Raw genomic sequence first — 25,361 nt, 5'->3', positions numbered from 1 at the left:
GACCCGGGGAGCTATAATAATAAAGTACATATATCAATACTATAACAGTATCAACCAATCAGAATGATCTCCGACAAACTCACTAGATTCTCGATCTTAGGCCGACAAACTTTTTAAGCGCATTGATTGGCTGCAGTATAGAAAATTTCTCAAGTCTCTATTTTGTAGCCAATCAATGAGCTTAAAAAGTTTGTCGTACGACAAATGTAATATCGGCCTTAGGGTGATATTACATTTCGTACGACAAACTTTTTAAGCGCATTGATTGGCTGTGAAATAGAGACTCAAAAAATGTCCTATACTGCAGCCAATCAATATGCTTAAAAAGTTTGTCGTACGACAAATGTAATATCACCCCACAAAAGGGGGATGATGCTCTGATCAGTATAGTATTTATTTGTTGTGTGACGTATGTGTATGGAAATTTGTCAAGGCATGTGCGAAATTTATGATTATTTGATCGAGTTCATCGAGTTTGATGACATTTAAATGGCACGATTGAGTGCAAGAAAGAACGATGTTTAATCGACATTAAATCGGATTGTGGGATTTTTAATGAAGTAAGGAATTGTATTCCAGTTGATTGGCAAAAAGTGCCAGTGACAAGAAAACTGTAGGTTACGTAGATTGCTGATACCATGGCACAATCAACAACAAGCGGGACTTCCTCACGACGATATATGAGGGAACCCGAGGTGCCCTCCTCATCACGTTGCATGGACAGCGAATGGGAGTCAAAGGAGGTGATTTTTATCAAATTTTATACTTTGCTCTCTGTAGATTAATCAGAAATTATTTTAATTTTTTTCATGATAAATAATATTCTAGGGATCAATATAATTCATGCTTATAATATTCAGAATTTTTATTATTAATCTTTAGTTTTAAATTGTATATATATAATGATGAGTTGAAGTTTTTAACAATTAATTTTTAGTAATACTTTAATATTATTTTTCAGTATTATATAAATAATATTTCTTAAAAGATTCAATTGTTTATTTATCAGTTAATTTGATCGCTCTGTGTGTTTCTTTGTCAAATAGGCTTTACGACAGAGGGAACTTGAAGAGGCAAGAGCACGAGCGGCTCAAATGGAAAAGACAATGCGATGGTGGTCAGATTGTACAGCTAATTGGCGTGAAAAATGGAGCAAAGTTCGGAATGAGAGAAATGCGGCTAGAGATGAAGCCAAAGCTCTCAGAGCAAAATTAGAAATTGCTGTCAAAGATGCTAACACTTTCAAACATGACTCTCAAGAATTGGAACTGCAAAATGAGCAACTGAAGAAGGAGATGGAAAAGATACATATGATACTCTTGAAACATGCTGGGCAATTTGACCAACAGATTTTTACCATTTTAGAATCAGACCCACAATTAAGAGCTACCTTGGGGTTAGATGAACAGTTGGAGTTTTATAGTAATATTGAACCCAGTGATACATTAAATACACAAAGAAATATGCTATCTTGTAAAACTTTACATGAAGCATCAGATGTTGCTTCAGGAGGTCATAACATCTTGCCAGAAAGGGATATTGAAGAGTATGTTTTGCAAGGTGCGGTGCCGAAACATGCAGTGGAATTGTATAAGGAAAGTGCTAGTAATTCACTAGATAAAAATATCATGAAATTAATTGCGGATAGTAATGCTAAAAAAGACTCGCTAGACAAGCAACAATTGTCTTTAGATACATATAACAAAGAATCTCTAACTCAGAAAATGTCAACGTTGCAACTTAAACTGGAAGAAGCAGCAAAAACTATTTCTGTGGAAAGGGAGTAAGTTTGTATAAATTAATACACATAAAAATAATTAATAACACATGCAAATTTATTTTACTTTTATTTTTTTAAGGGAAAAAGATTCTTTACATCGTACTGTGGAAAAATTGAAAGCTGAACTTAAACAATTAAGAGAACAATGTGAGGAATTATCTGAAAGTAGAGCCGACACAATGAGAGAATTGTCAGAGTTAAAAGAGCGATTTCAACTCGAACTAAATGATGAACACATAGCCGATTTAATAGACGATACTGGTAATGGAGAGGGTATGGATCGTCGTTTAAGTGAATTGAGAACCGAAGTAAGTAAGCTACTGACATTGTATACACTTGTAGTTACATTTCCTCTTGAACAGAAGATAGTCATTTAAGAAAATTTGTTAAACTCTATTTATGATTAAAAAGTAATAAATATTAGGCCTTTTCTCGAGCAGGAAATAAATAAATAAAGTGACGATGTTAATGTCTAGTATTGTAACTTAATTTATTTAATGCGGAACGTTTCGTGCATTTACTTATGACTTCTTCAGCCGCAATTCAATCCATGTGTACGATCACATTTTCTCAGTCCTTATTTTTTTTCGAGTATGTCAACCAGTAAAATATAAGTACGGAAACAGAAGTAAAAAGACTATTGGTACGAATAACATGTTTTTTAACTTGACCGAAGCTTAGTATGTCTGACAATGATCTATTTATGATCTCTGTTTTTGCACTATATGTATATATAATTTTATTTATAGATAATTTTATATTTTTATCATCAAAATTTCAGCTGGAGAGACTTCAGGTTGAAAATGCAGCAGAATGGAGTAAAAGAGAGAGATTAGAGACTGAGAAAATTTCTTTAGAACGAGAAAACAAGCTGCTGCGTCTGAAATTATATGAATTGCAAGAGAAAATAGAATCGCGACGACCACGACCGGTTTCTACGGCTGACACAGACACGAGACAATTACAGCATGAAATCCTAGTTCGCAATATGGTTCGCTATAATTCTATTTCAAATCGAAATATTTCCCAAAATCGTTGTTATTTATTATTTTGTCGTTTCCATACGATATTCGCAGGTACTACTTGAAGTGAAGCAGTATCAAGCGGCGTTAAAACAATCCTTAGCAGAAAAAACAACAGAATTATCACACGCGATGAGACGATCCGAGCAATATGAGGCAGAGGTGAAGCGAGTTAGAACGAGAGTCGAGGAGTTGAAGAAGGAACTTGCCGCTGCTCAAGATGAGGTCGACGCAACTACGAGTAACGTACGAAAATTGCAACGAACTAATGAGGATCTTATGGAACAATTGGAGTCTGCAAATGTGCAACTGGAACATTTCAGAAATAGGTAAGTAGGATAATCAATTCAATTTTTGAATTATATATTTTATTTATTATATATTTTATCAGCAAAAGCGAATCATGTGCAGCGGACACTGATGTAGAAGGAGCAGGAGAGCAAAAGTTCCAAGTAAATAATTCCGATGAATATGCTGAAGGTATGTTATTAATTTAATAAATTGCTTTTAGATGTAATATAATAATTAAATAAAAATATATAAATTGAAATGTTAATGAAATTAGATTTTAAAGCGAAACATTAATAAAATTAGATTTTAAATTAAAATATTTATAAATTATTAGATTAAAATATTAATAAAAGTTAGACAACATAAGTTAGAAATATATTATTTATTGTTTCAGTTTATGATCGACAGCAAGCCTAGCGATATAATACTAATTCGCTCGTGTCGATAGCAATGTGTTTAAATCAGATAATAAAAATGCAAATAGGTGATCTCTCTGTGGGCCTAAAGTACACAATTTAATGTTTTTTTGGAGGGAAAGGAGGGGAAGGGGGGAAATTTATCCGTTGAGCGTGATGCTCGACAAATTGTGTATGTCAAATAATTATTGTGAGTTACGCGTTTACTGTGTTTAATAGCAAACGTAAAACATCAATACTTCCAGTAGCATATATAAGTAAATGTATTATATATTGCTAGCATATTTTAATGTAATGTGCAATTTTAATTACTTGTCGATTGCTAAGATTGATGGTGATTATGTTGCAGTATTTACTTTTTCAGCAGTCCTTTACTCAACGTAAAGAGATTGTGTTCCTCTTTCTCATTATTTTCTGTAAATAATCATTTGATCATTACTCATAAATTTTTTTTACTTTTGTAAATTTTATGAATATATATTTTTTATTTATTATTTTTATTATTGAGACGTATTTTATAAACACTTTACATTCCGCGTTATTTGATATGTTCTTTTTTTAAACTGGTGTATATAAAGATATATTGTGTGTATATTTATATATATATAATATGATATATATACATAATGAAACTACATGTTTCGTCGCCTCGAAAAAAAAAATTAGTAAAATCGATTAATGAGATACAATATGTACAAGATACGATACCTGATATTTATAATGAAACTTTTTATGTCAATATCAAAAATCTATATAATATAAGTTAAAGCAATACTCCATATATAAGTTTATCATATCGTAGAATATTGAATTGTAGATAGAGATATAAAACGAATAAATCTTCATACATCACAATTAATTACATTAAATTTCGAGATAAAAAAAAGAAAAGATTATTATTAATTATATTTCTTAACGACAAAAAAAAAAAAAAAACATTTTTCTTCTAATTAAAATGTATTTTATTGACAAAACTTAATAAATAGTAGCAATTGATGTAGCAACATGTTTATTATGCTATACATCGATAATTTTTTCAATAAAGAAATATATCAAAGTATATACAACATTTACAACTTTCAATCCTATGGATTTTCCTAAAAAAATATAGTCTTTATTGATCCATAAGATTGAGGGTTTCCTGTCGTATCTGCTTTACTTTCACATTTATTTTACTTGCTGAAAGCTGAAGAGCGCGAAATATACCACTTAAATTTATGAATAGAATAAATTATAGTGCAAAATATATGGCGCGCGCATGAAAGCAATTAATAATTAATCAAATATGATCTAATCTATACTATAAGCAAACTTACTTAAATTTTATTTTCATGTTACAGGTGAATAGAAGAATGATTTAACGCATGATGCTTTACAGAAGCGATTATCAAAAATAATTAACGTCGCATCCCACGACGAATAAATCTTGGTCATTCAACATTTCATAGGCGTGCCATCGGGATACGTCGGCACTTTTGGCTTGCAGATCTTCGTTCTGCCGTTGGAGCCGTATACGACATTGCAGGAGAACGTAAAATATCCGCAAGTAGAACTCTTGGTATAATATCGATGCTCGTATTTTTTCGGCTCGTTGCTGCCGTTTAACTTACCAGCAAAACTATTAGTTACAGTATAATAACTCGGTTTCATAGCTGGAGTAGGTCTCGCCCGCTTATCGGGAGATGTATTTTGATTGACAAAAGAACCTTGGTTCTTACTGTTCGACGTATATCGGCCGACGTAACGTTCGTGATTGGATTGAAGCGACCTAGTTTCCGTGCCACGCGACTTGGTGTTATTTAGATCCTTTGGTATCAAGGATACGGTCTGCGATTGAGACGTGCCGTCACCTTGGGCAATAGTCTTAGTACCAGAGGTCGATACTACTCTACCGCGAAAACCAGCCGGGATGGTATATCCTGACACAGATTGTCCTGGTTGTAAGATATCACCCGTTTGCGGTACGTTCGAATCTCGGCTGACATGAACGTCGTATTGATTTCCTTTAGCGACTTGTATCGTTTGTATTTGACTGTGACTTGGTTGAGTAGTTTTACTGAGATGATCCGTACCTGACACAGTTTCCGAAAACTTTTCCTGGAATGTCAACCTTGAATCCGTGGAATAATTGTCTTCGTCCGCGTACTCGTCGTACTCCTCATATGTCGTATCGTCCGTCGTTCGCGGTTTCTCAGTAGCTCGCACCTTCTTATCACTGGATGGATTGTCCTTGGAATTCACAATAACAATCTGTTTCGAGGTTGAGCTACTTTGCAAGCCTTTCTCGCGATCGTCTTGTTTATTCTCGTAGCTTCGACTTGCTGGCGAACTATCGACGTTCGCCGGTTTCTTTGAAGAAGAATCCAGTTTGAAGGGCTTGAAGAGTTCAGTGTCGGTGATATTAAAGTTGAAAGGTTTCCGTGATGATGCGGCGCCGGAACCAGCTTGAGCCGCACCGGTATAGGTGATCCCGTATTGGAAAGAACCTTGCAGCTGCGACTGCGATTGACCTTGATGAATGCCGCTTTGGGCCGATGCTGTTCCGCTACCGCGGAACGGTGTCGCGTTTTTTTCCACTTTTTCATCTTCACTCTTCAAGTATGGCTGGAACCCGATTTGCGCTTGACTGGAAGTGCTGCCTTCGCCGTTAGCTTGAGCATCCGCCATTCCGCCTTTGGAGCTCGCTTGTACCTGAGAATTAGTACCGTGATTCCACCCGCTGCTCTGGGCGTTTGTCGAAGTAGCTCCGGAATCGGACTCCAGCTGAACTTGCGTTTGACTCTTTCCGCGATCTGCGATGCCTTGCGCGTTGCTGGTAGCTCCTTCTTTACCGCCATTTATCTCGGTCTGAGCGCTTTTGTTGGCGTCGCTGGTACCAGCTTGGGCAGAGAAGGTACCTGAACCACTGTATGTGCCCGTCACCTGCGATTGAGCTGTACCCGAGCCGTATTTACCTTGAGCCGATGCGCTCGCTTGAGTACCCGAGTCAATTTGCTGCACAGAGCTCGATGCCTGTGACTCGGCACCGTTGTCTATCACACTCACTGGTCTACTTGGTCCTCCAACTTGCGAGACTTCTCCGCTTCCTGCGGTTTCACCTATTCCTGGGTAAGGTCTTACTGGATACTGACCAGTACTTATTCCTTGACCAGGATACAAACCAGGATATTGTCCAGTGATACCAGTTCTTATTCCTCCAGGTGTCGCTTGACCTTCTGTTGTACCTATTGGGTATTGAATGCCTCCTGGTATGCCTGTTCCTCCGGGAATTCCAGTGCCTACGCCTGGATATTGTCCGCCTGGATATGTTGATACTTGACCAACTCCATCGGGATAGATTGCTTGACCGGGATATAAAGTAGCACCGGGAGAAATAACTTGCTGCGTATCACCAGGATATGTACCACCTCCGGGATATGTGACTGGTATAGTAGCACCTCCGGGATATATACCACTCGGATACGTAACTTGAGCACGTGGTATACCACCTGTTCCTTCAGGAATTCTAGATTGAATAGTATCACTAGGACCTGGATAAATTGCTTGTCCATCTGTTGTTCGACCACCTGGATAAGTTCCTATTTGTGTACCAGCTCCTACCGAACCTGTAGTGAGTCCTGGCAAAGTACTTGATGGAACGCCACCGGGATAAAGCACGCCAAGCTGTTGTCTATCACCAGGATAAATTCCTTGACCTATTGGTCTTCCTGGTGCAACGCCGCCAGGATATGTCTCGGCACTTGTTCCTGAGACGGTACCAGGTCGGACACCGCCAGGATAGATTTCGGCTCCGGGATAAATTCCTACTTCAGAAACTCCCGGATATGTTACGCCTGGTAAGCCTTTCCCAGGTAATACACCACCCGGATATCTATTAACGCCGGTAACAGCAGTAACACCCGTTGTTATTGAAGTTACCACGCCATCAGAAGGATAGATACCTTGTCCTGGTTGGGCTCCAGGTTGATATATTCTTCCTGGATACGTCCCAACACCTGTTCCAACTCCTGTCGTTACTCCAGGTAAAACTCTTCCAGGCTGAACACCTGCGGGATATGTTACACCAACTCCTGGAGTTACAGTGCCAGGCTGAACACCTCCGGGATATGTTGCACCAATTCCTGGAGTCACAATGCCAGGCTGAACACCCTCAGGATATGTTGCACCAATTCCTGGAGTCACAATGCCAGGTTGAACACCTCCGGGATATGTTACACCAACTTCTGGAGTGACAGTGCCAGGCTGAACACCTCCAGGATATGTTGCACCAATTCCTGGAGTCACAATGCCAGGTTGAACACCTCCGGGATATGTTACACCAACTCCTGGAGTCACAGTGCCAGGCTGAACACCTCCGGGATATGTTGCACCAACTCCTGGAGTCACAGTACCGGGCCGAATACCGCCAGGATATGTTGCACCAACTCCTGGAGTGACAATGCCAGGCTGAACACTTCCAGGATATGTTGTACCAACTCCTGGAGTCACAGTACCAGGCCAAATACCGCCAGGATATGTTGCACCAACTCCTGGTATTATAGTTCCAGGACGAACATCTCCAGGATATATTTTATCAGTTTCCGGTATCACAGTTCCAGGTTGAATACCTCCTGGATAAGTTCCTGGACTAATTCCTGGGACACCGGGATAAGTGCCGACTCTTCCGGGAATTACTCCGCCTGGATACGTTATTTGTCCACCAGGAGTAACACCATCAGGATAACGTACGCCTGCAGTTACTTCTGTTCCAGGACGTGTAATAACAGGTGTACCTCCAATACCTGGAACTTGTCCATATCTATCAGTACCCGTGGGCGGAATCCTTATTCTATCCGGACCTTCCTCTATACCGGGATACCCAGAATATCCAGGACAATCTTCACAACCTGGACCACTTGACGACATACTTTGCGCTTGACCCATACCACGGCTGCCGCCTGGAAGACACCCATGTATAAGGTATTTTAATGAAAAAAATTGTTTTTATTTTTTAATTTTAATAATTAATATTAATAATTTTAATAATTAAATTTTATCCGATATAAAATTCTTATTTACATACTCAATAATGTCTCTAATAATTCTAATTTCAACTCATCAAAATTTAAAGTCGCAGAAATTCTTTCAATTGAATTTACTGATTAAATTATTATAATGATATATAATTATTAGATATATATAATAAATAACTATACTTACTAACTACTGCGCGTGAAGATTGCTGAGTAGCTTCAGCTTCCGCTTTGCCCTCCTTCTGTTCATGATTATCGAGATTTAAATATTGAGATTGCGTTTGTCCACGAAATTTTCCTCGAAATTGATTCGTCTGTCGACGAACTAGTCGAAATCGATTAGAATTTTCCTTCAACTTCTCCCGTTGTTCGAGTTGAATTTGTCTCTTTGCTCGAGCTTTTAGTGGTGTTAAAACCACATCAACTATTCGTCTTGGAAAAATATCATTCTCGTCTATAGGGATTTCATTTAGAAAAGGATCGAGAGTTTGCCCAGGTATAGGTTTATTTATCTGCAGTAAGATGATTCTACGTCCATTGCAGAAATCAACAATTCGGCCTCCAACAAGTTGCCATGCCTATTTATATTTAGAATATTAAATCAAAATATTAATATACTTTCGTTGACATAATATTGTGTCTGTTATAGTTATATTTCTACATATAATTAATTAAATAATATTCTATTTTTATATATTTATTAAGCACCCCTGAGACATATATAAGTTTCTTATATATGTATTATATATAAGAAACATATATATGTATTATATATATGCTAATTTTTATATAATACATGCGTAAATTTTTTTTTTTTATTAAAAAGAAAATTTTATTTATAACTTTTATAATTTATAACAACATGAATATTAAATTGATTATTTATCGTTACCTCCAATTTTGTAAGGACTGTCGATGCATAGAGTATCTTTGGTTGTCGTTTTTTATGTGTTACATTTTGATCATGCTTTATATTCTCAAGATAGCAATCGTTCTCTTTCCTGCTCTTGTATGCAATGAATTGCTGTTTTTAAAAGAAGTTTCTTTTAATCTATATTTTAATATAAAAACGATATAACTACTTACCGTAACGTTGTCAGTAAAAGACCGTTGCTTTTCTATATTCCTCGCTTTGTGCTCATTATGAATAGAACGATCAAAACGCGTCTTTTCCTATAAATATTAATATCATTTATACCTTTTAATCATTAGTACCTTACTATTTTTTCAAAAATAATGTCGCGATTATATAAATTTTTTTAGTTTTAAATATAAATAACATATATAATTAAAATATCCTGAGATATATAGAAAATATTTGATCTCTATCTTGTTTTTTATATTTCAAACTTGATAAAAATGATCTTTTATAGCAATGCAACATTAAATATTGAAATTTTAATATTTTAACAAAAAGGGATGAAAGAAGACAGCGCTAGAGAATAAACTAAGCATACGCACATATACAATCTCTATCGTTTGCTTTATCTCATGAACTTTGATCTTCAAATCTTTCTTAAACGGTCTTTCTAATCATATGCATCATAGTTACAGCATGTGTGACCTGTGCCAATAACCTGCCATAATGGAATATTGTAATTGGACAGATTTATTAATATAATACTTAATTCAGAACGATGCGTTTTGAAAACACATAAATTTAAGAAACATCCCCTTTTTTAGAATATTATAATTTTCAATATGGAATTAATATATATATATATACATATCACATATTTTATAACAAAATATTCTCTAAAAATAAGTATAATTATTTTATATACTTTGCATGAAAATATTTTTTTCTGTTATACACATATAGCTAATAATTGTTTTGAAATTACAACTTAATATAACTCAATTTTTTAAATATCAAAAATATCTCACAGTGAATGGAATATCGAGCAAAGTTACTTAGTTGTATAAGAGATCACATTTCTGCGTTTAGCGTTGCGGGTAGATGATATATGCCGGCAATTTGCTGAATTTCACAACGCTGCGCGAAATATGGCAACGAGAAATGTCCTAAATTGTAATTAAAAAGGAGAGATAAGCAGCTATCTATTACTTTGAATGGCGAATAAGTGCCGGCGATATTTATAAAAATATTACTTTCTATAAATCTACGATAACCCAATTAATTTTGCTATATAAGATAGAATAATTTATATGCTTTCTCTGAAAATATTTAAAAATTAATGGCCTTTAAAATCTTGCACATTAAAACAATCATACGTTAATGAAATTCACAAATTAATGTAAAATTAAATAATACAAATAATTAATCTTATAAAATTTTTTATATAAACTAAAGTAATAAATATCACTTGATTAATTTGATGTATTGACTTTTTTAAAATTTAAAATAATACACAATGTTTTATAAAATTATTATTCTTTTCAATATACACAAGCTTTTAAGTATACTGTATAATTTACAACAATTAAAACTTGTCATCTCTTGAAACACTGCAAACACTTTAAAATTCATATTAAAAAGAATGTGACAAAATGTGCTCGATATTCCTTCACCGTCGAAAGGAAAGCGGTGTCGAGAAAAACTTACATGATATCTCGCGAGTGCTATACTCGCGAGGAAAATTAGGATGATGGGGTACGGCTGCATGGTTCGAATCTTCTGCGAGATCTTCTCCACGACTGACACGGACCAATGTCTCAACGATGATCCAACCCTGCTAGATCGTGACTCCCACTGACTTCTCGCTCTTCTTCCTCTACGTTTCTTCTAGTCTCTTCTTTGGTCTCATCATAGCTGGTCCCGCGAAGCGTCGCTGAGAATCATTAAGAAACCATGAAGCCACGAGGCGGGAGAAAGAATCGCGCTAAAAGAAGTTCTGAGAATGTGCGTCGTGATGTAAGTGCGTATAAATGTTTGTATGTATTATGTTATCTCTACGTCGTCTCTCGTTAGTCTTGTCAGTGCGGATCTCATTACCATAAGATATGCACTCATGACTGTTACTAACTGATACCTATAACTTGGGGTATCATCGTATTGTAGTTAGAAAAAAATCGGAAAACTGAATCCTAATATATCGTCATCTTCTATTACTTATGTAAAGGTGTCGACAAGATGTCTTATTGTTAATTAGACTTATATACATGTTAAAAAATCTTTGACAGAAATTTTCTTCAATCAAATTTTTCATTTTGCGTAATACAATAATAAAAGATGATTTTTTTTTATAGTTTAAATTATAATATATTATATGTATTTTTCATTATTCTACTAATTATATATTTAGAAATATTTTTAGGAGAGGCAGAATCATGTTTGGAGATAACCCAAATCTTTTTTTTTTCTTTTTTGCTTAATTTATTTCACATTATCAATGAAAGTTAATTTACTGATACTTGATACTTATATATCTTAATTTATGATATTAATGTATGAATTTTTTTATTTTTATTTTAAATCATAAATGTTTATCAATTAGGAGCGACATGGAGTTAACTTGATATGATTGATTTATACGACTATCGTGAGTTAGTCATTTTCGCTTTCGTTGGCCTAATTATTGAGTTCAATCTATTTGTTAAACACAGTTAGTCGTTGTTTATCCTACTACCAAGCGTAACTAGTGATCGCACGGTTCATCGGCGCGATAAAGTGAATTCAATAAGTAAAAAGGCGAAAGAATGTTGAACAGAAAGCTTTATGTGAATGCATGTACTGCAATTAGATAGATACGAAATTAAATTATTCTGACACAGCTTTTAAATATTATGTAATTTTTGCTTTGCTGATTCTGTCACACAGTAATCTAATTACATTTTATTTTCATATAAATCTTAATTTTATATTCGTGCTGTTTTTATATATTATATATAATGTCAATCTATAATATATATTACAGCACAGAAGCTACATTGATTAAATAACTCTTGCTATGCATTAGAAATTTATAATTCAAATTGACTCTTAACAAAAATTTTATATTTTTGGAAAATCTTTAGAAATATGAAAAAAAGAAGAATATTATAGAAAGAAAGATATATTAAAAAGGAGAGATAGGACAAATGTAAAGTGTTAATTCAAACGTATATCATTTCGTATATTATCCTCTCGTTACGATAAGACAAAATTTTTACAATTCGTACAAAAATGTGGGTAAATATTTTATGTAGGCACTCTGGTGTACAAATAGCACGTATAATACATACAACAGGCGTATAATAGGTCTAATTATCTAAAAACGACTATACCAACGTCTCTTTCGCGTCCGAATTCTAATGTACGTAAAAGTGGGAATGCTATTTACAACGTGCGATCAATACGACTACATCTTATAACGCTAGATCGGGATTTCTATTCTCATTCATAGGCAATCTATAATATCGGATCTCGAAATGACTAGGACGCGTCCGAATAGCTCGTTAATTACAATCTTTTAGGGCACGAGCAGATTATTCGGCAAACGCGACACAATCGGTCTCTTTTGTTGCGCGTGACACATTATTATACTTATATATGAAATCTTTATTATAACCGTCGCCATTCGCATAATCTTGCCGTCCGCCGAATCATTGAAAAAGAGACATGTCTCATCGATCTTTTTCTCGATAACATCCGTCGCGATAAAATAAATTACAAAATTGAGAGATTTGTCACGACGGCAGATTGCGTTCGTAATGACGGAACGGATTCGACTAGTTCGACACTCTGATCGGATACCAATTTTTTTTGGTATCAAAAAACGAAAGAAGAAGGCTTATTTATCATGGCTATAATTACTTCGCTGATGGAGAACAGACAACCTACGCTACGGCTCTAAACGATGCGTTTGATTGGATAACGTTTGTTTGTTGGCATTACATGTTACATGGTATTCTATATAATCGTATGTAATACAAAATTTATTACATATAAAATACTTTAGTAAAGGATCATCGGATTTAAATTTATTTCTATGATATGATATGAAATTTATATACATATATATAATATAATTAAATTTTCGCATTGTCTGGAGCCAGCTTTTTGCTTTTTGCAACCGGTTGCGCAATTCCAAATCACAGATACACGCTCTCGCGATTTTGAGAACATCTCAACACTTGCATCCTAAGGGGATGCAACATTTTTGCAACACAACAACGAACTTGCGCCGAATGCTGTATCGTTTTTTTCAACATTTTATGACCGAAAACGTAACTCTGCCCGGCTACATTCGGCTACACTATATTCTTACATACATTCATTGGGATTCATTCATATTTTGGAACTTGCCAGTTATATATACGTATCTACATTTTGTAAAGTCGATAGCTGCCTCGAAGAGCCTCGAACCTTTGTCATTTAATTCTAAAATAATAACACGTAAGGCATTGCAATTCTGTCCGCGTATCGACGATTAATTTCAATTTAATGCCGTGCGATAGCTACGTCTTTAAATAGATAAGGTCACAGGTTTGGTGTTTAACAAACTCTCGTCAAGGGCGATCTTATGCCTCGAAAATTTCTTTTTAAATATTCTCGTTCGCTTATATATCAATCTTCTTATCGGAATTATGTCGCTGTGTCGAATTATACACACGCTGAAGAACACGATCCAATATTTATAAGATACGGCTTTATATCAACGGATCGCTAAATTAACGGCTTATATAGATTTAACATTATGACTAATTACTAGATGGTCCCTAATTCTCGGAAGATGCTTGGAATAGTGTCTGTCACATGCTCTGTTGTTTCCTTACTAATTCGTAACTTTGTCTTGTCAGAAATAATCAACTTATTCAGATTATTATAAAAATAATCTTCGTTCGATCGCAATAAAGGAAGGCTGATATACAGGACAGATAACGCGAAAACCCAATTAAAAGTATGAAAATGTCTTACGAAATCATCATCATCATCATGTATGTATATGATAAAAAAATAACGTTTCAATTTTAATCATATTTTGATGAGAAAAGATTTATATATTATAAACTGGTTATTTAAAAAAACTGAAACTTAAAAGAAACGTCGGTAATTTTAGAATATCCTGTAAAATCGCTCTTCCAAATCAAACAGTACAACAAATCGTCTTTGTCAATTTCTCAATTAAATCCTTTCCTAATAATCTTATAAAAAACAGCGACCAAATTATTGATAAAGTGAATAATTTCAATAAGTGATTAAAAAAATTCCTGAACCTGCTTCAATTTTTTACAGAAAATTAAAATCTGCAATTTTCTCTAGCAAATCTCTGCAAATTTCTAATCGAATAAATTCGAGAGAATTTCTTGTTGTGGAATTTCAAACGAAAGTAAGTATAAAGTCAAATGTCTGAATCTTTTTAACATGACTGATTCGATCTGATTGCAGGTATCGGCCGATTTTTAAGCGACGGCCAGGTTTAAAGTCATCCCGGCGGGTCTCGAAAAGGCCGAGGATCTCGTCGGATTGGGATAATCGTACTTAGTCGAGGAACTCTTAACATCGTTTTCGAAGCGCAGATGCAGATGCTCCGGATTGGGAGATATCACCGACGTCCTGATGACCATCCTGGATACGTATTCCGAATCCTTCGTCGCCGAATCGGGGCTCTGCCTCTCCTCGTTCGGATCGTTCGGACAGGGCGTTCTCTCTTTGCAGGATCGCTTCGACGATGTCGTCGCGTCCGTCGTCCTGGTGTGCCTAATGATCGCGGAGAATGCCGACGACGAGCCCTTTTGGTCTCGCTCGAGTCCTAATCGAGGAACTATGACGCTGGTGGGCGACGATAGTAATGGGGCACTCGATTTCACCGATAGCGATGTCGTCTGCTGCTCGATTTGATCGGACTTCTCCGTGGACGACCGGTGATGAGCACGCATACAGGATGACTCTTCGTGCTTATAAAGGTAAGACTTTAAGGCGAAGGCCTTGCCGCAACGACCGCACACATGAGGTTTGGTATTCGAGTGTGTTTGTATGTGAGCTCGTAAGTTCGATTTGTCGGCAAAAGCTTTGTTACAAATGGTGCACTTGAAGGGCTTCTCGCCTAAAAAGAAGAAAAATTATTATTAAAAATTTTTAAAATTTTAGACGATAATTAAAAAGCTCATTTTTAAAAAATACTATTAATACAAAAAGAAATTCATACTTTCTTTCGAATAAATATATATGAAAAATAGAATATAGGAGAAAAAATATAATTTTTTAAAATTAAATTAAAAGTTAAGAAATGAGAAATAGAATATTGCCCAATTAATGGATTTTCCATTTTTCCATTTGCTCTTTTCTTTAATTTGACGGTTTCAATTAATTATTCTCAATGTACCACTTAAGGTGTTGAAGGATGTGGATATATTGCCGCGTGTCAACCAATCTCACACTGTATCTACAATTTGCATTTCTGACCGTGCCAAAATCACATTGCGAATAATTAATTTGAACTTGTCTTCATAGAAATTACCCGTTAAACTCTGTACTTTCTTCAAAAATAGAGTTTGCTTTAATTAGTTACGTAATATCTATTATTGTAAGAAAACGCAATCAGAGACTAAACGACAACTTTGACAATTAAACAGTTTAAGTGGATTAAATTAGAAAGACGAAAAAAATAGTTAATTTTTCAGAGTTCAGTCGTCTTTAATACATATGTTAATAATAATTATACATGTTAATTTATATAGGATATTTTATTTAGAATAAAAGTTATCGTCGAAAATGAAAAATGAGGCATCTTCAATATCAGAAGTGTATACCTGTATGCGTGCGTATGTGTCCCTGCAGAAGCCACGGTCTAGAGAAGCACTTGCCGCAATAATGGCACTTGCATCCCTGATTGTGGGTCCTCACGTGCATGCTGAATGCCGGCATGCTGACGTAGACCTTGTCGCAGTGAGGACATCTCCTAGCCTTTTTATCACCCAGTGATCTGTGCGTTTGACGATGTCTAGCCAGGTTCGACGAGGTCGAGTATTTCTTGCCGCAATCGGGACATTCGTGATCCTCGTTCTCCTCCGTCTTAGGCTCCAAGGCACCGATCGTCCTTCGAGCTTGAGACACGGTCGATGATAACGATACCGGTGACGGATCTACATCGACACTGGAAACGATCGGTGCTTTCGAGAAGCTCGACTCTTCCTGCGAGGAGCAGGAAGGATGTCGCGGCGAAAGACGAATTCCCAGGGTAGTATTCTCCTCGGATCGACCCTCGAGGATCTCCCTCTCGGTCTCGATTCGCTCGAAGAAGAGTCTCGTCCGTTCGCCCAAGACTTGGTCCTGGTTTCCCATGACCTGGACAGTAGATCGAGACGTCAGAGTTCTGCTGGTCTCTGCAGGATATTGCGCGACTCTGGGCGACACTGGTCGCTGATAGATGACATTGCTGTGGTGAATCAGGGTACCCGCCGCCGCAGCCAGGCTCACTTCCGCCAACTTCGTCAGATTATACAGTTCCTCAGGGCATTCGGACGATGTTTCGCTGCCGCACTCGCTGGCGCCATCAGAAGTTGGCTGACCGCTGCTGTAATCGGCCAGCCTCACGCTTCTCTCGGGACTGAAATCTGAGCGAAAATGAAAAAGGTAAATTGTTGAAATATCTTAGCAATTTCTCAATCAACAATTTTTTTATCATTAGTAATTTTTTTTTCAATAACAAATATTAATCTGCGACAGGTGTCACAGATTAATATTTTAGCTATCTTCTTAATTAGCCGATTAAAATAATATTCTTTTTCATATTTGGAAAAAATAATTGCTGTCTTTCCAATCTCTCGATAGTTTCAATTAATAATACTCAGTTTATATAGATTACAAATTCTTGACGCAGTTAAAGAAATAAAATTAACGAAATTAACTTTAATATTTTTAATTTTTAATTGGTTTTATACTAAAATGATCCTTAAATAGATATAAAATATATTTTACCTAAAAATATTTTACTGTATAAAGTTCTACTAATTTAGCTTTTCATTTCCCAAACACAAAAATGAATCTCGTATTTATATTTAATATTACGCGATTCTATGATAATTAATTTATCAATTTACATTTTATTGCTTCTGATAATTCCCGACTGATTGGCAAGAAAACTCGATGTCGACGCGATTCGTAAAACACGACGTACACCTTCGGAGAGGGGAAAGCCCAACTGCTCCGTTTTCGGGGAGAACGGAAATAGAGTCGCGACCCCCGCTCGTCCGTCCTTAGCATACCGCGTTTATTCTACATATTTCTTAGTACCGTATACATGGATACACGGACGTTTGTGAAGAGATTTGCCTGTTTGCTTCATGGTGCGAGATTGACGGCATGCGTCATAGTGGACCCTGATGACGCACTAGTGTCTCCTATTCTTAAATTCGCGCGATCCACCACCTTAATTACGAAGCCGACTAGCGAATTTTCTTAATTTAAATTTAGTTAAAGAAAAGGGAATTTATGTATGTAAAAATCGAAATTTTGACATCGTGAATTGTTTTTCTACAATTTCACGTCCAGCGATTTTTTCAGACTTCAATAAATAATTAGGTATAAAATTTATTTCACACGGATAAAGTTTTATTGCTGCACAAAATTCTCGCAAAAGATCTTTGAGAAATATTAATTTAGAATTGTATATAAATCACATATGTTACTGTTAAATGTACAATTTTTTTTATCATTCAATAATTTCAATAAATTATGATAAATTAAATCTGTCAACGTTCACCAATTAAAAGGCAAAATAATTGTCATTATATTAAATTATAATAAAATCAAAATCTGATTACTAAAAGTGTCTTATAAATTAAATTTTATTATTAGCAATTTTTTCCATGACAAATATTTAATCTACGACATCCATATCTTTAAGACCTAATACCTTGAAATTATAAAAATTTTAGCATTCTTCTTTTAAGTTTGGAGCTGAGTCTATTGTCATTTATCATGACTAATTAAATGTGCACTTTTGATTAAAGCTGCATCTAATATAACTTACCTCTTTCAGATCCTCCGGCCTCTTCTTCAGCACCGTTGTACCTGCGATGCGTGATCAGGAACGCTCGCGGCATCTTCGTCTCTTCCTCGATTTTTCTCTTCTCAATGCACACAAGTCATACTTATATCAATTCAAGATTCACAAACTAACACACTCGTTGCACCGACTATCTGCAATATTATCTGCAATAAGGATGTGGACAGTACGAAGATGAGAGGTCCAACGATCGCGAAGATATCGAGAAGAGATTATAATCCGATTCCGGTGTACGTCGAGCGGCGCAGGGGTTGCGTTCGCTTCGGCAATTTCGGGCGCAATAGTTGCCCCGGCTAAGATTCGGGGCTACATATAGCAGCGCAGCCTCCCTCGCCCTCCGTCTCCATCCGCCGCCACCGCCGCGGCGCTCTTCGTCATCATCGTCGTCGTCTTCTTCGCCTTCAGCTGCACGCGCCTCAGAAGCGTGCCCGCTCGGTTCCTCCGCGTGTGTACGATGGTGGTGGTGGTGGTCCCGTTCGTGTGGCGGCAATGTGCGACACGCGTGACGAGTGTGTCTCGCGGGAGAGCGCGGAGATGAAAGGCTACGTAGGAGGAACACGACCGGTCCACGCAGCTTACGCAGGGTGGTTGTTCACCACTCTCCCCTCGACAAGTCGTCCCGCCATTATCGCTCGTTATTGGACCCCGCGTCGCAACACAGGAGAATCATTATTATATTTTTTGATTAGTGAATTAAATTGAATCGGTAGAATTTATCTGGCGCACGAGAGAAACATATATTTGTCATTATTAATTTTTAATGAATGAGATTTTTAATGTGCAGACTCTCTCTTCCATTAAATTTAATTAAGATTTATTTTATTAAGGGATTAATGTACCGTGTACAATGTTAAACAGCGCTTTTAATGTATGTTTTAGAAAATGGAATACGATTATAGTTCTAATATATGTGTAAGTTTTTATAATAATGAAATCATTTGTTGCAGTGACAGATGCGGCTTATAATAAATTCATCATATTTCAATCAACATTTCTACTCATAATTTCTCAAATTCTTCTAGTCCAATCTTCTGTTATTGGTACCATTATATGACGTCCAATTTTTACGAAACAGCAAAGAACAGAAGAATCAAAGAAGAAGATTAATATTTACTATGTATCTAGCAAGGTCAAGAAGATCGATGTTATCAATCTAAAGGGATGGCAAGCAGATATGTGATAACGGCGTTTCATCGGCGGCTCCAGGGTAGAAGCAGGTTGGTGCGCTGAGTGGTTCTTCTGGCGCGACGCCAGGCGTCCGCCGAATTTAGCACCGCGGTGCTGACTAACTCGCGTGGCATTCATTCAATCGTCAACCAAAAAGCCCCGCAGCCTCTATAGTCTTTTGTTCTTTACTAAGGCGATTAGCAAAAAAAAAAGGAGATTAAATTTCGATTCTTTCGAATCCGAGAAATATTCACTAAATTAGCGAATACGTAAAATTTTCTGCATATTGCATATTTTTTCTCGATGCAAATTTGTGATGCTATTAAAAAAATGTTTGATTCACGCTTGAATTGCTGATAATGTTATCATTATTTTTAATCTTTTTTTATCAATGAAAAGAGCGATTTAATCGATCAACTCTGCAGCGTACATTTAGTTTAATTTACAAGACTTGAAATGCAAATTTTAATTTATAGTTGTATGTTGTATTTATTATAAGCATATGTTCTATTTATCTTTTATTATCGTTATTTATTATATATATTAATTTATTATTTATTATAAATAAAAACTTACATATTCGTTTTTCAGAAAACTCAACATCTGCGATTCAAGAGAATTTATGATTCATAGTCAACTATTAGATATATTTGCCGCAATCCGCGTCATTTCCGCGCTATATATAATAAAAAAACATTTGAGATTTTTCAAGGCGAAGAAAGAAATTGTGAAGCATTCCAGTCATTCATATCAAAGCATTCATATCAAATGTCTAGGTCAGGATGAATAATTTGCGAGCTTTCGGAATTGCAAGAAATCTCTAGATAGGAGTTTGCGGAACAGGTGTCTCAGCGATATCGTAAATCGCCGACGGTATCCTCGTCGAACAGCCAAAAATAAAGTCACGAGCTCCGAGAACGTCAAGCAAGCGAACGCAAGAACATCTTCACCACTGACGCAACTCTCAAAGAGTTCTTCTCTAAAACCGACAACAGATTGCTTGCTATGCCGCCATCGCTTGCTACAGATCATCCATTAATGTAACCGGCATCATCGATAGCGCATCTCTCGTGCATCTTTCTGCGCGCTTTATCCGGCGACTCATCCTACAGGTGCCCCAAAGATATTTGATGTGCCCACCAGTCGCGTATTTTCAGCTTTCTTGGAACGTCTCCAGGTGCGAGGGAGGAGAAAGAGATACGCGACGTCGTCGATGGCACGCAGGATAGACGGAGATCTTGACGGATAAATCGCGACTGGTGACCACGTGCGACTTTCATGAAAGACAGCGGAAGAATATACGATAGCGAAGAAACGACACATTTGCTTAAGAATCAATCGTATTAACGTTGATGAGGTCAAAGATCAAATCTGAAAGGTTTCGGTGAGACGATCTTAATAATGATTAAATAGTGATGAATTACAATTAATGATTTACTAAATCGGGACAAGCTTGTAAGAAGAAAAAATCTCCCATTTTAGGTAATTTTTCGTTCTAAAAAAAATGGATAAGTATAGGGGCGGATTTTTTTGCGCCAATGACAGGAGTGCTAAGTCATTAAGACTGATTCCAAGGGACGGCAGGATCGTTTAGGGAGAAGATGCGTGACTGTATCGTGTGTCGTCCCGTGTGTAAAGTATCCGGATACGCTGGGTTCCTCCTATAAATCAGCGACCTCCCGCGTGCTCTCTCTTTTCCTCGTGTCGGTGGTAGCAAGTACTTTCCGGACTGTGCCGGAAAAAAGGGAAAAGCACGCGATCGCTATTTAAAAGGTTCGTAGGTGGGCGGCTTTTTAGCAGTAGTCGGGATATGTATAAAGGCGAGATAGAGAAGGGGAGAGCCAGAGAGAGAAAGAGAGAGAGGGCTTCGACTTCGCCGCTCCTCCGGCGGCCTCGGCATGGGGTTGCCATGCTATTTTCAGGCTCTGATGGCTCGATGCAGCTGTCGTGTTCTTCGGGTAAACCACCTCTCTTCTATTCCACGGCCATTCGCAAGGCGCGACAAGGTAAGCTAAGAAGATCGGAATCCAGAATCTCGCGACGCGAGAGACGCACATCTTCCCCTTGGTGAATTTTTCTCAAAGTCAGACGTTCGCCAATTTTGCTTCTCGGTAACTGAGGCAAGCAGAGTGACGCATGACTTTATCTTTGTCAAAATTGTGTTGGAATTTTGTGTTGCGTTGACAGAGAGAGTGGAAGAGAGAGAAATTTGAATCAAATTTTAATAAAGAAAAATTGTAGCTGTTCTCCATTTCTTTGTTTCTGTATATAAGGAAGAAGTGAGGAAAAAATCTTTAAAAATTATATAAAATCTATAAACTAAATATCAAAATCTCGATGATTTAAAAAAATGAGTTTTTTAAATATTGTAAATACAGATGTTTTATAACTCTATTTTTATAGATTTATTTGCTAAATTTAATAAAGAATGCTATTTTTATGTTATAAGGAGAGATTTGCACAATTTATATTACAATTTGATTATAATTAGCAATTGGTATCTGTATCGAATGTTAATGTTATATGACTACTAAAAGTTCTGCGCCGTAGACGATCATAAACATTTATGGTAACGCAAACGCCATGAAATAATAATCAAAATCTTACGATTTCCAGGAATTTTCAGTGAACACTTTTACCTAGATTTTGCAATCAAAAGAATCTATAAAAATTGTCAGATTCCGAAAATAGCAACAGACGATGATGAGGACACACGATGCTCTTCCACGAAAAGATGTGTCGGCGAGAAAGTAGGAATAAAAGTTCTCATGGTTCGTCTTCCGCGGAAGAGCTTCCACTGGAGAATGAGGGATGAAGACGAAGCTGAAGATAAGTCGCGAAGACTTGGCGGGACGCCAAATGACAGATTTTCAGCCGTCTACGTGTACTCTTTCAACTTTCCCGTCTGCGCTTTCCTTCGGTTCCTCTATGCATCCTCTAGGATCTAGGGTGCAATGACATCGGGAGGCGCAACTTAATTCTCTATTCATGGTCCGTGAATCATTATGCGAAAATACGCTTTACATGTCTCGATTATTCCTAGCATTATTGTTATTTTTAGGTACGTAAGAGAAAACAATGTGAACTAGTGGATGAACGTAAGAATAGAGAGGTGTGTAAAAGAGAGACAGGAAGAGAATGCAAGATAATTAACCAGTTACCTAATTTAGTGCTGAAAAAAGACAAGAGAAGTTAATTAATATTAAAAATTGACTGTTAAGTGAGTGCCTTGTAGCTGATTATTTGTAGATTAGTAAAAACAGATAAATATCTTGGACGTAAAGATTTGAAATATTTAGACATGGTGAAGAAATATAATGAGTTGATACTCTCGATGAATCGAGGAAAAAAATTGGAAAAAAATTCGAGGAGTGCCCCCGGTGACAAAAAACGTCGACCGGAACGACTCTTAATTTAGTTTTGGGTGCAAGAGGTTAACACTGGGTGGAGACGTCCGTGGAAGTGTCTCCCTTTAGGGGAGAATACCGTAAGACACGTTGGCTCGTGTTTGAAGCAATGTCCTCGAGGATAAAGGGAGACAGTTCCTTCCGGAGACAGCAATCACAGCCGCCTGTTTCATCCCCCCTCGATCGTATTCTATTCTTACACCATCATCGGTATAAATTCAGCTACTTGCCCTTTTTTCAATGATAAGATCAGTTATACAGAAATTTAATATTGAAAATAATCAATTTTTTGACGTTTTAGGGGTATATCTTTATGTACTATTATACTTAATAATTTCTTTCACATTACAAATATTTTATATTAAATTAATTAAAATTTTATACGCGATATATAGATATCTTCTATTATTATTTGAAAAGATTATATTTAACTGATCGACAAGACTGTATTATTTATTATTGAATGAAAATTTATAATGAATAATTTTTATCTTATCTTTTACTTACAGATATAGATTACAATACCTTGACATAATCCAAGGGCGAAATCTTCCTTGGAGACACGATCGCACCCTTTCCTTTTATTTTCTTTTTCGTATGTATTTATCTATTCATTTCTATCTCTAGATTCCTGCTTCTTCGAGCGAGATCGCAGAAGCCCCGCTCCCAGCCAGTGTAGAATTTCGTCGTGAAATTCGTAAATGAGCCCCCGTGACTCGCGCTTTTGAATGGAGACCGACGGGCCGACGGTTTTTACGAAAGCTGCCACAGGATGCGGGTGCGTGGAATGGAGAAGGGGTGGCGACGCTCATTTTCGTTCTTTTTAGTGTTTTTTTTTTCTGATTCCCTCTCCCTCAGTCTTGCGAAGATCGGAGAAGAGAAAAGGAAGAAATACCGCCAGCTGATCACTGCCGCCGCCGCCGCTTCTGAAAAGAGGGTCTCTCGCAAAATACGAGCACGTGCTCGTGTGCGTGGACCCTCCTTTTTAGATTTGCATGCCTGCTTGCCACCTGCGAAGACGGCTCGTCTCGTGCAGTTTGACCCGGTCACAATTAATCCCGGGTACTTCACTTTCTGAGTCCTTCTTTGTCTCAAAATTATGGATCAATAGAAATATACAGAAGGATCGATTTCGTATATAATCTCTATATCTAGATCTATAGATATATTTGTTCTTTTTTTAAATTTTTTAATTACAATATAATTAAAAAGAATTATCGTCAATCTACTCATGGCAGAAATATTACAGTGATTTCGGAGATAATTACTCATCTAGAATGCTAGGAATGTTGATTGCTTCCGTTCTCGCTTGGCATTCTTGTGATCGGAAATTTGTGATTTTCACGAAGTTAATAAAAAACGAGCTGCTGAAACAAAGATCTTGTGAAAAATCCTGTGAAATATAATTTTCCGAAATTAGAAGAGCAAGCTGTCTTTGCTTGGTCAAGGCTGCGCATTCGCGTGCCAGGTAAATTTCTTTATCCCCTTTCTTTCATCACCATTGCCCAGGCGGTCTTTATGGAGGTGACAGGAAAAGGAAGTGAACTAGACGGTGAACAACTAAGGTCATGGTCTCGAATGATACAGTGACGAACAAGTACTGTCATCAATTTAAATTGGTGGCAAATAATGCGTGACATATGCATATGTCACAGAAAACAAATCATAATGCAGCATATTCATTTTGCCTTTTATATATGGCTTATTATTATATACAGAGTTATGCAAAACGTTTAAACTCGTTTTAGACAATCTGTAATTTGCAATAAAATTTTTTAATAATTTTTATGTGCTGCATATTTTAACATATATACATGTATATTCTAATATGTATTTTATATAATTTATATGTATTTTCTTAAATTCAGTTTCTCTTTCATCTTACATCAAACGTCTGTCATGTATCGTGATGAAAAGAAAAAAAAAATTTCATCGATCTATTAAATATCTGTTCGTGATTTTATCTCCGATACATGTGTCAACGGGTGATCTTCATCGTTGGCGGAAATGCCATTGTCTGAGAAAGGTCTCCCTGATGTCAGACGTTCATCACTGGAAAAACGGCGAAAGGGCGGTTAAAGGGTCCTGAGAGGGTCGCAGATATACAACCGAGTCACCGGTGGCAATAGGCACGCGACCGACACGCGCCCAGCCTCTCCATCTCTCTTCATCGTCTCATCTCCGGTTCGAGTTCCCTTTTCCACTGCCTTCCCTTTAACACGCGTGTGTCTACAAGACGCATGCGACCCACGCGCACGATCATGCCCGGGCTTTACGTCCATATGGGATCTCGAAACATTGTGGTAGCAGTGT

The 25,361-nt window shown here is 36.7% G+C and overlaps 3 protein-coding genes and 1 long non-coding RNA gene across 11 annotated transcripts; 2 read left to right on the top strand and 2 right to left on the bottom strand.

Moving 5' to 3' along the window:
- The first annotated feature begins 389 nt into the window (after window positions 1-389).
- Window positions 390-4,974, top strand: LOC145940011 (coiled-coil domain-containing protein 102A). 3 transcript variants are annotated; one of them, XM_083044762.1, is made up of 7 exons: window positions 390-743; window positions 1,047-1,783; window positions 1,860-2,088; window positions 2,562-2,771; window positions 2,857-3,131; window positions 3,194-3,282; window positions 4,850-4,974. In XM_083044762.1, exons 1-7 carry the CDS (start codon window positions 639-641, stop codon window positions 4,855-4,857), a joined length of 1,653 nt encoding a protein of 550 aa, XP_082900888.1. In that variant the 5' UTR covers window positions 390-638; the 3' UTR covers window positions 4,858-4,974. The 3 variants fall into 3 exon arrangements, with proteins under 3 accessions (XP_082900888.1, XP_082900887.1, XP_082900890.1); XM_083044761.1 differs by lacking the exon at window positions 4,850-4,974 and adding an exon at window positions 3,488-4,364; XM_083044764.1 differs by lacking the exons at window positions 3,194-3,282; window positions 4,850-4,974 and having other exon boundaries at window positions 2,857-3,135.
- On the bottom strand, window positions 4,944-11,218 carry LOC145940010 (uncharacterized). Its single transcript, XM_083044760.1, has 5 exons — window positions 11,088-11,218; window positions 9,608-9,694; window positions 9,414-9,545; window positions 8,709-9,099; window positions 4,944-8,446 (listed from the first exon to the last, which is right to left on the bottom strand). Exons 1-5 carry the CDS (start codon window positions 11,145-11,147, stop codon window positions 4,944-4,946), a joined length of 4,173 nt encoding a protein of 1,390 aa, XP_082900886.1. The 5' UTR covers window positions 11,148-11,218.
- A 53-nt stretch (window positions 11,219-11,271) lies between these two features.
- Window positions 11,272-23,970, top strand: LOC145940014 (uncharacterized). Of its 6 annotated transcripts, XR_014425940.1 has the most exons (8): window positions 11,272-11,396; window positions 14,853-15,370; window positions 16,412-17,039; window positions 18,448-19,691; window positions 20,233-22,632; window positions 22,703-23,258; window positions 23,676-23,826; window positions 23,907-23,970. It is a non-coding gene; the product is annotated as an uncharacterized LOC145940014 (long non-coding RNA). The 6 variants fall into 6 exon arrangements; XR_014425941.1 differs by lacking the exons at window positions 23,676-23,826; window positions 23,907-23,970 and having other exon boundaries at window positions 20,233-21,019; window positions 21,124-22,632; window positions 22,703-23,499; XR_014425938.1 differs by lacking the exons at window positions 23,676-23,826; window positions 23,907-23,970 and having other exon boundaries at window positions 20,233-21,025; window positions 21,124-22,632; window positions 22,703-23,499.
- Window positions 12,577-18,574, bottom strand: LOC145940012 (uncharacterized). Its single transcript, XM_083044765.1, has 3 exons — window positions 18,439-18,574; window positions 16,217-17,020; window positions 12,577-15,510 (listed from the first exon to the last, which is right to left on the bottom strand). The coding sequence occupies exons 1-3, from the start codon at window positions 18,509-18,511 to the stop codon at window positions 14,867-14,869; spliced, it is 1,521 nt and encodes a 506-aa protein (XP_082900891.1). The 5' UTR covers window positions 18,512-18,574; the 3' UTR covers window positions 12,577-14,866.
- Window positions 23,971-25,361: the final 1,391 nt, after the last annotated feature.

Source organism: Prenolepis imparis, unplaced genomic scaffold (genome assembly GCF_030444845.1).
Source record: "Prenolepis imparis isolate NDT839.2.m4 unplaced genomic scaffold, iyPreImpa1.0 SCAF_8, whole genome shotgun sequence".
NCBI lineage: Eukaryota > Metazoa > Arthropoda > Insecta > Hymenoptera > Formicidae > Prenolepis > Prenolepis imparis.
The sequence above is the reverse complement of the archived record's forward strand: the minus strand, read 5'-3'. Positions and strand labels throughout refer to the sequence as shown.

Bases quoted from the DNA above. Each gene is read 5' to 3' on its own strand.
- LOC145940010 (XM_083044760.1), bottom strand. From the start codon at position 11,147: ATGCAGCCGTACCCCATCATCCTAATTTTCCTCGCGAGTATAGCACTC. The intron at 9,695-11,087 runs GTAAGTTTTTCT...TAATATTTATAG, and splicing joins TAGCACTCGCGAGATATCAT to GAAAAGACGCGTTTTGATCG. The intron at 9,546-9,607 runs GTAAGTAGTTAT...TTTTAAAAACAG, and splicing joins CTTTTACTGACAACGTTACG to CAATTCATTGCATACAAGAG.
- LOC145940011 (XM_083044761.1), top strand. From the start codon at position 639: ATGGCACAATCAACAACAAGCGGGACTTCCTCACGACGATATATGAGG. The intron at 1,784-1,859 runs GTAAGTTTGTAT...TATTTTTTTAAG, and splicing joins ACTATTTCTGTGGAAAGGGA to GGAAAAAGATTCTTTACATC. The intron at 3,283-3,487 runs GTATGTTATTAA...TTATTGTTTCAG, and splicing joins TTCCGATGAATATGCTGAAG to TTTATGATCGACAGCAAGCC.
- LOC145940012 (XM_083044765.1), bottom strand. From the start codon at position 18,511: ATGCCGCGAGCGTTCCTGATCACGCATCGCAGGTACAACGGTGCTGAA. The intron at 17,021-18,438 runs GTAAGTTATATT...ATTTTCGCTCAG, and splicing joins GGCCGGAGGATCTGAAAGAG to ATTTCAGTCCCGAGAGAAGC. The intron at 15,511-16,216 runs GTATACACTTCT...TCTTCTTTTTAG, and splicing joins ACACATACGCACGCATACAG to GCGAGAAGCCCTTCAAGTGC.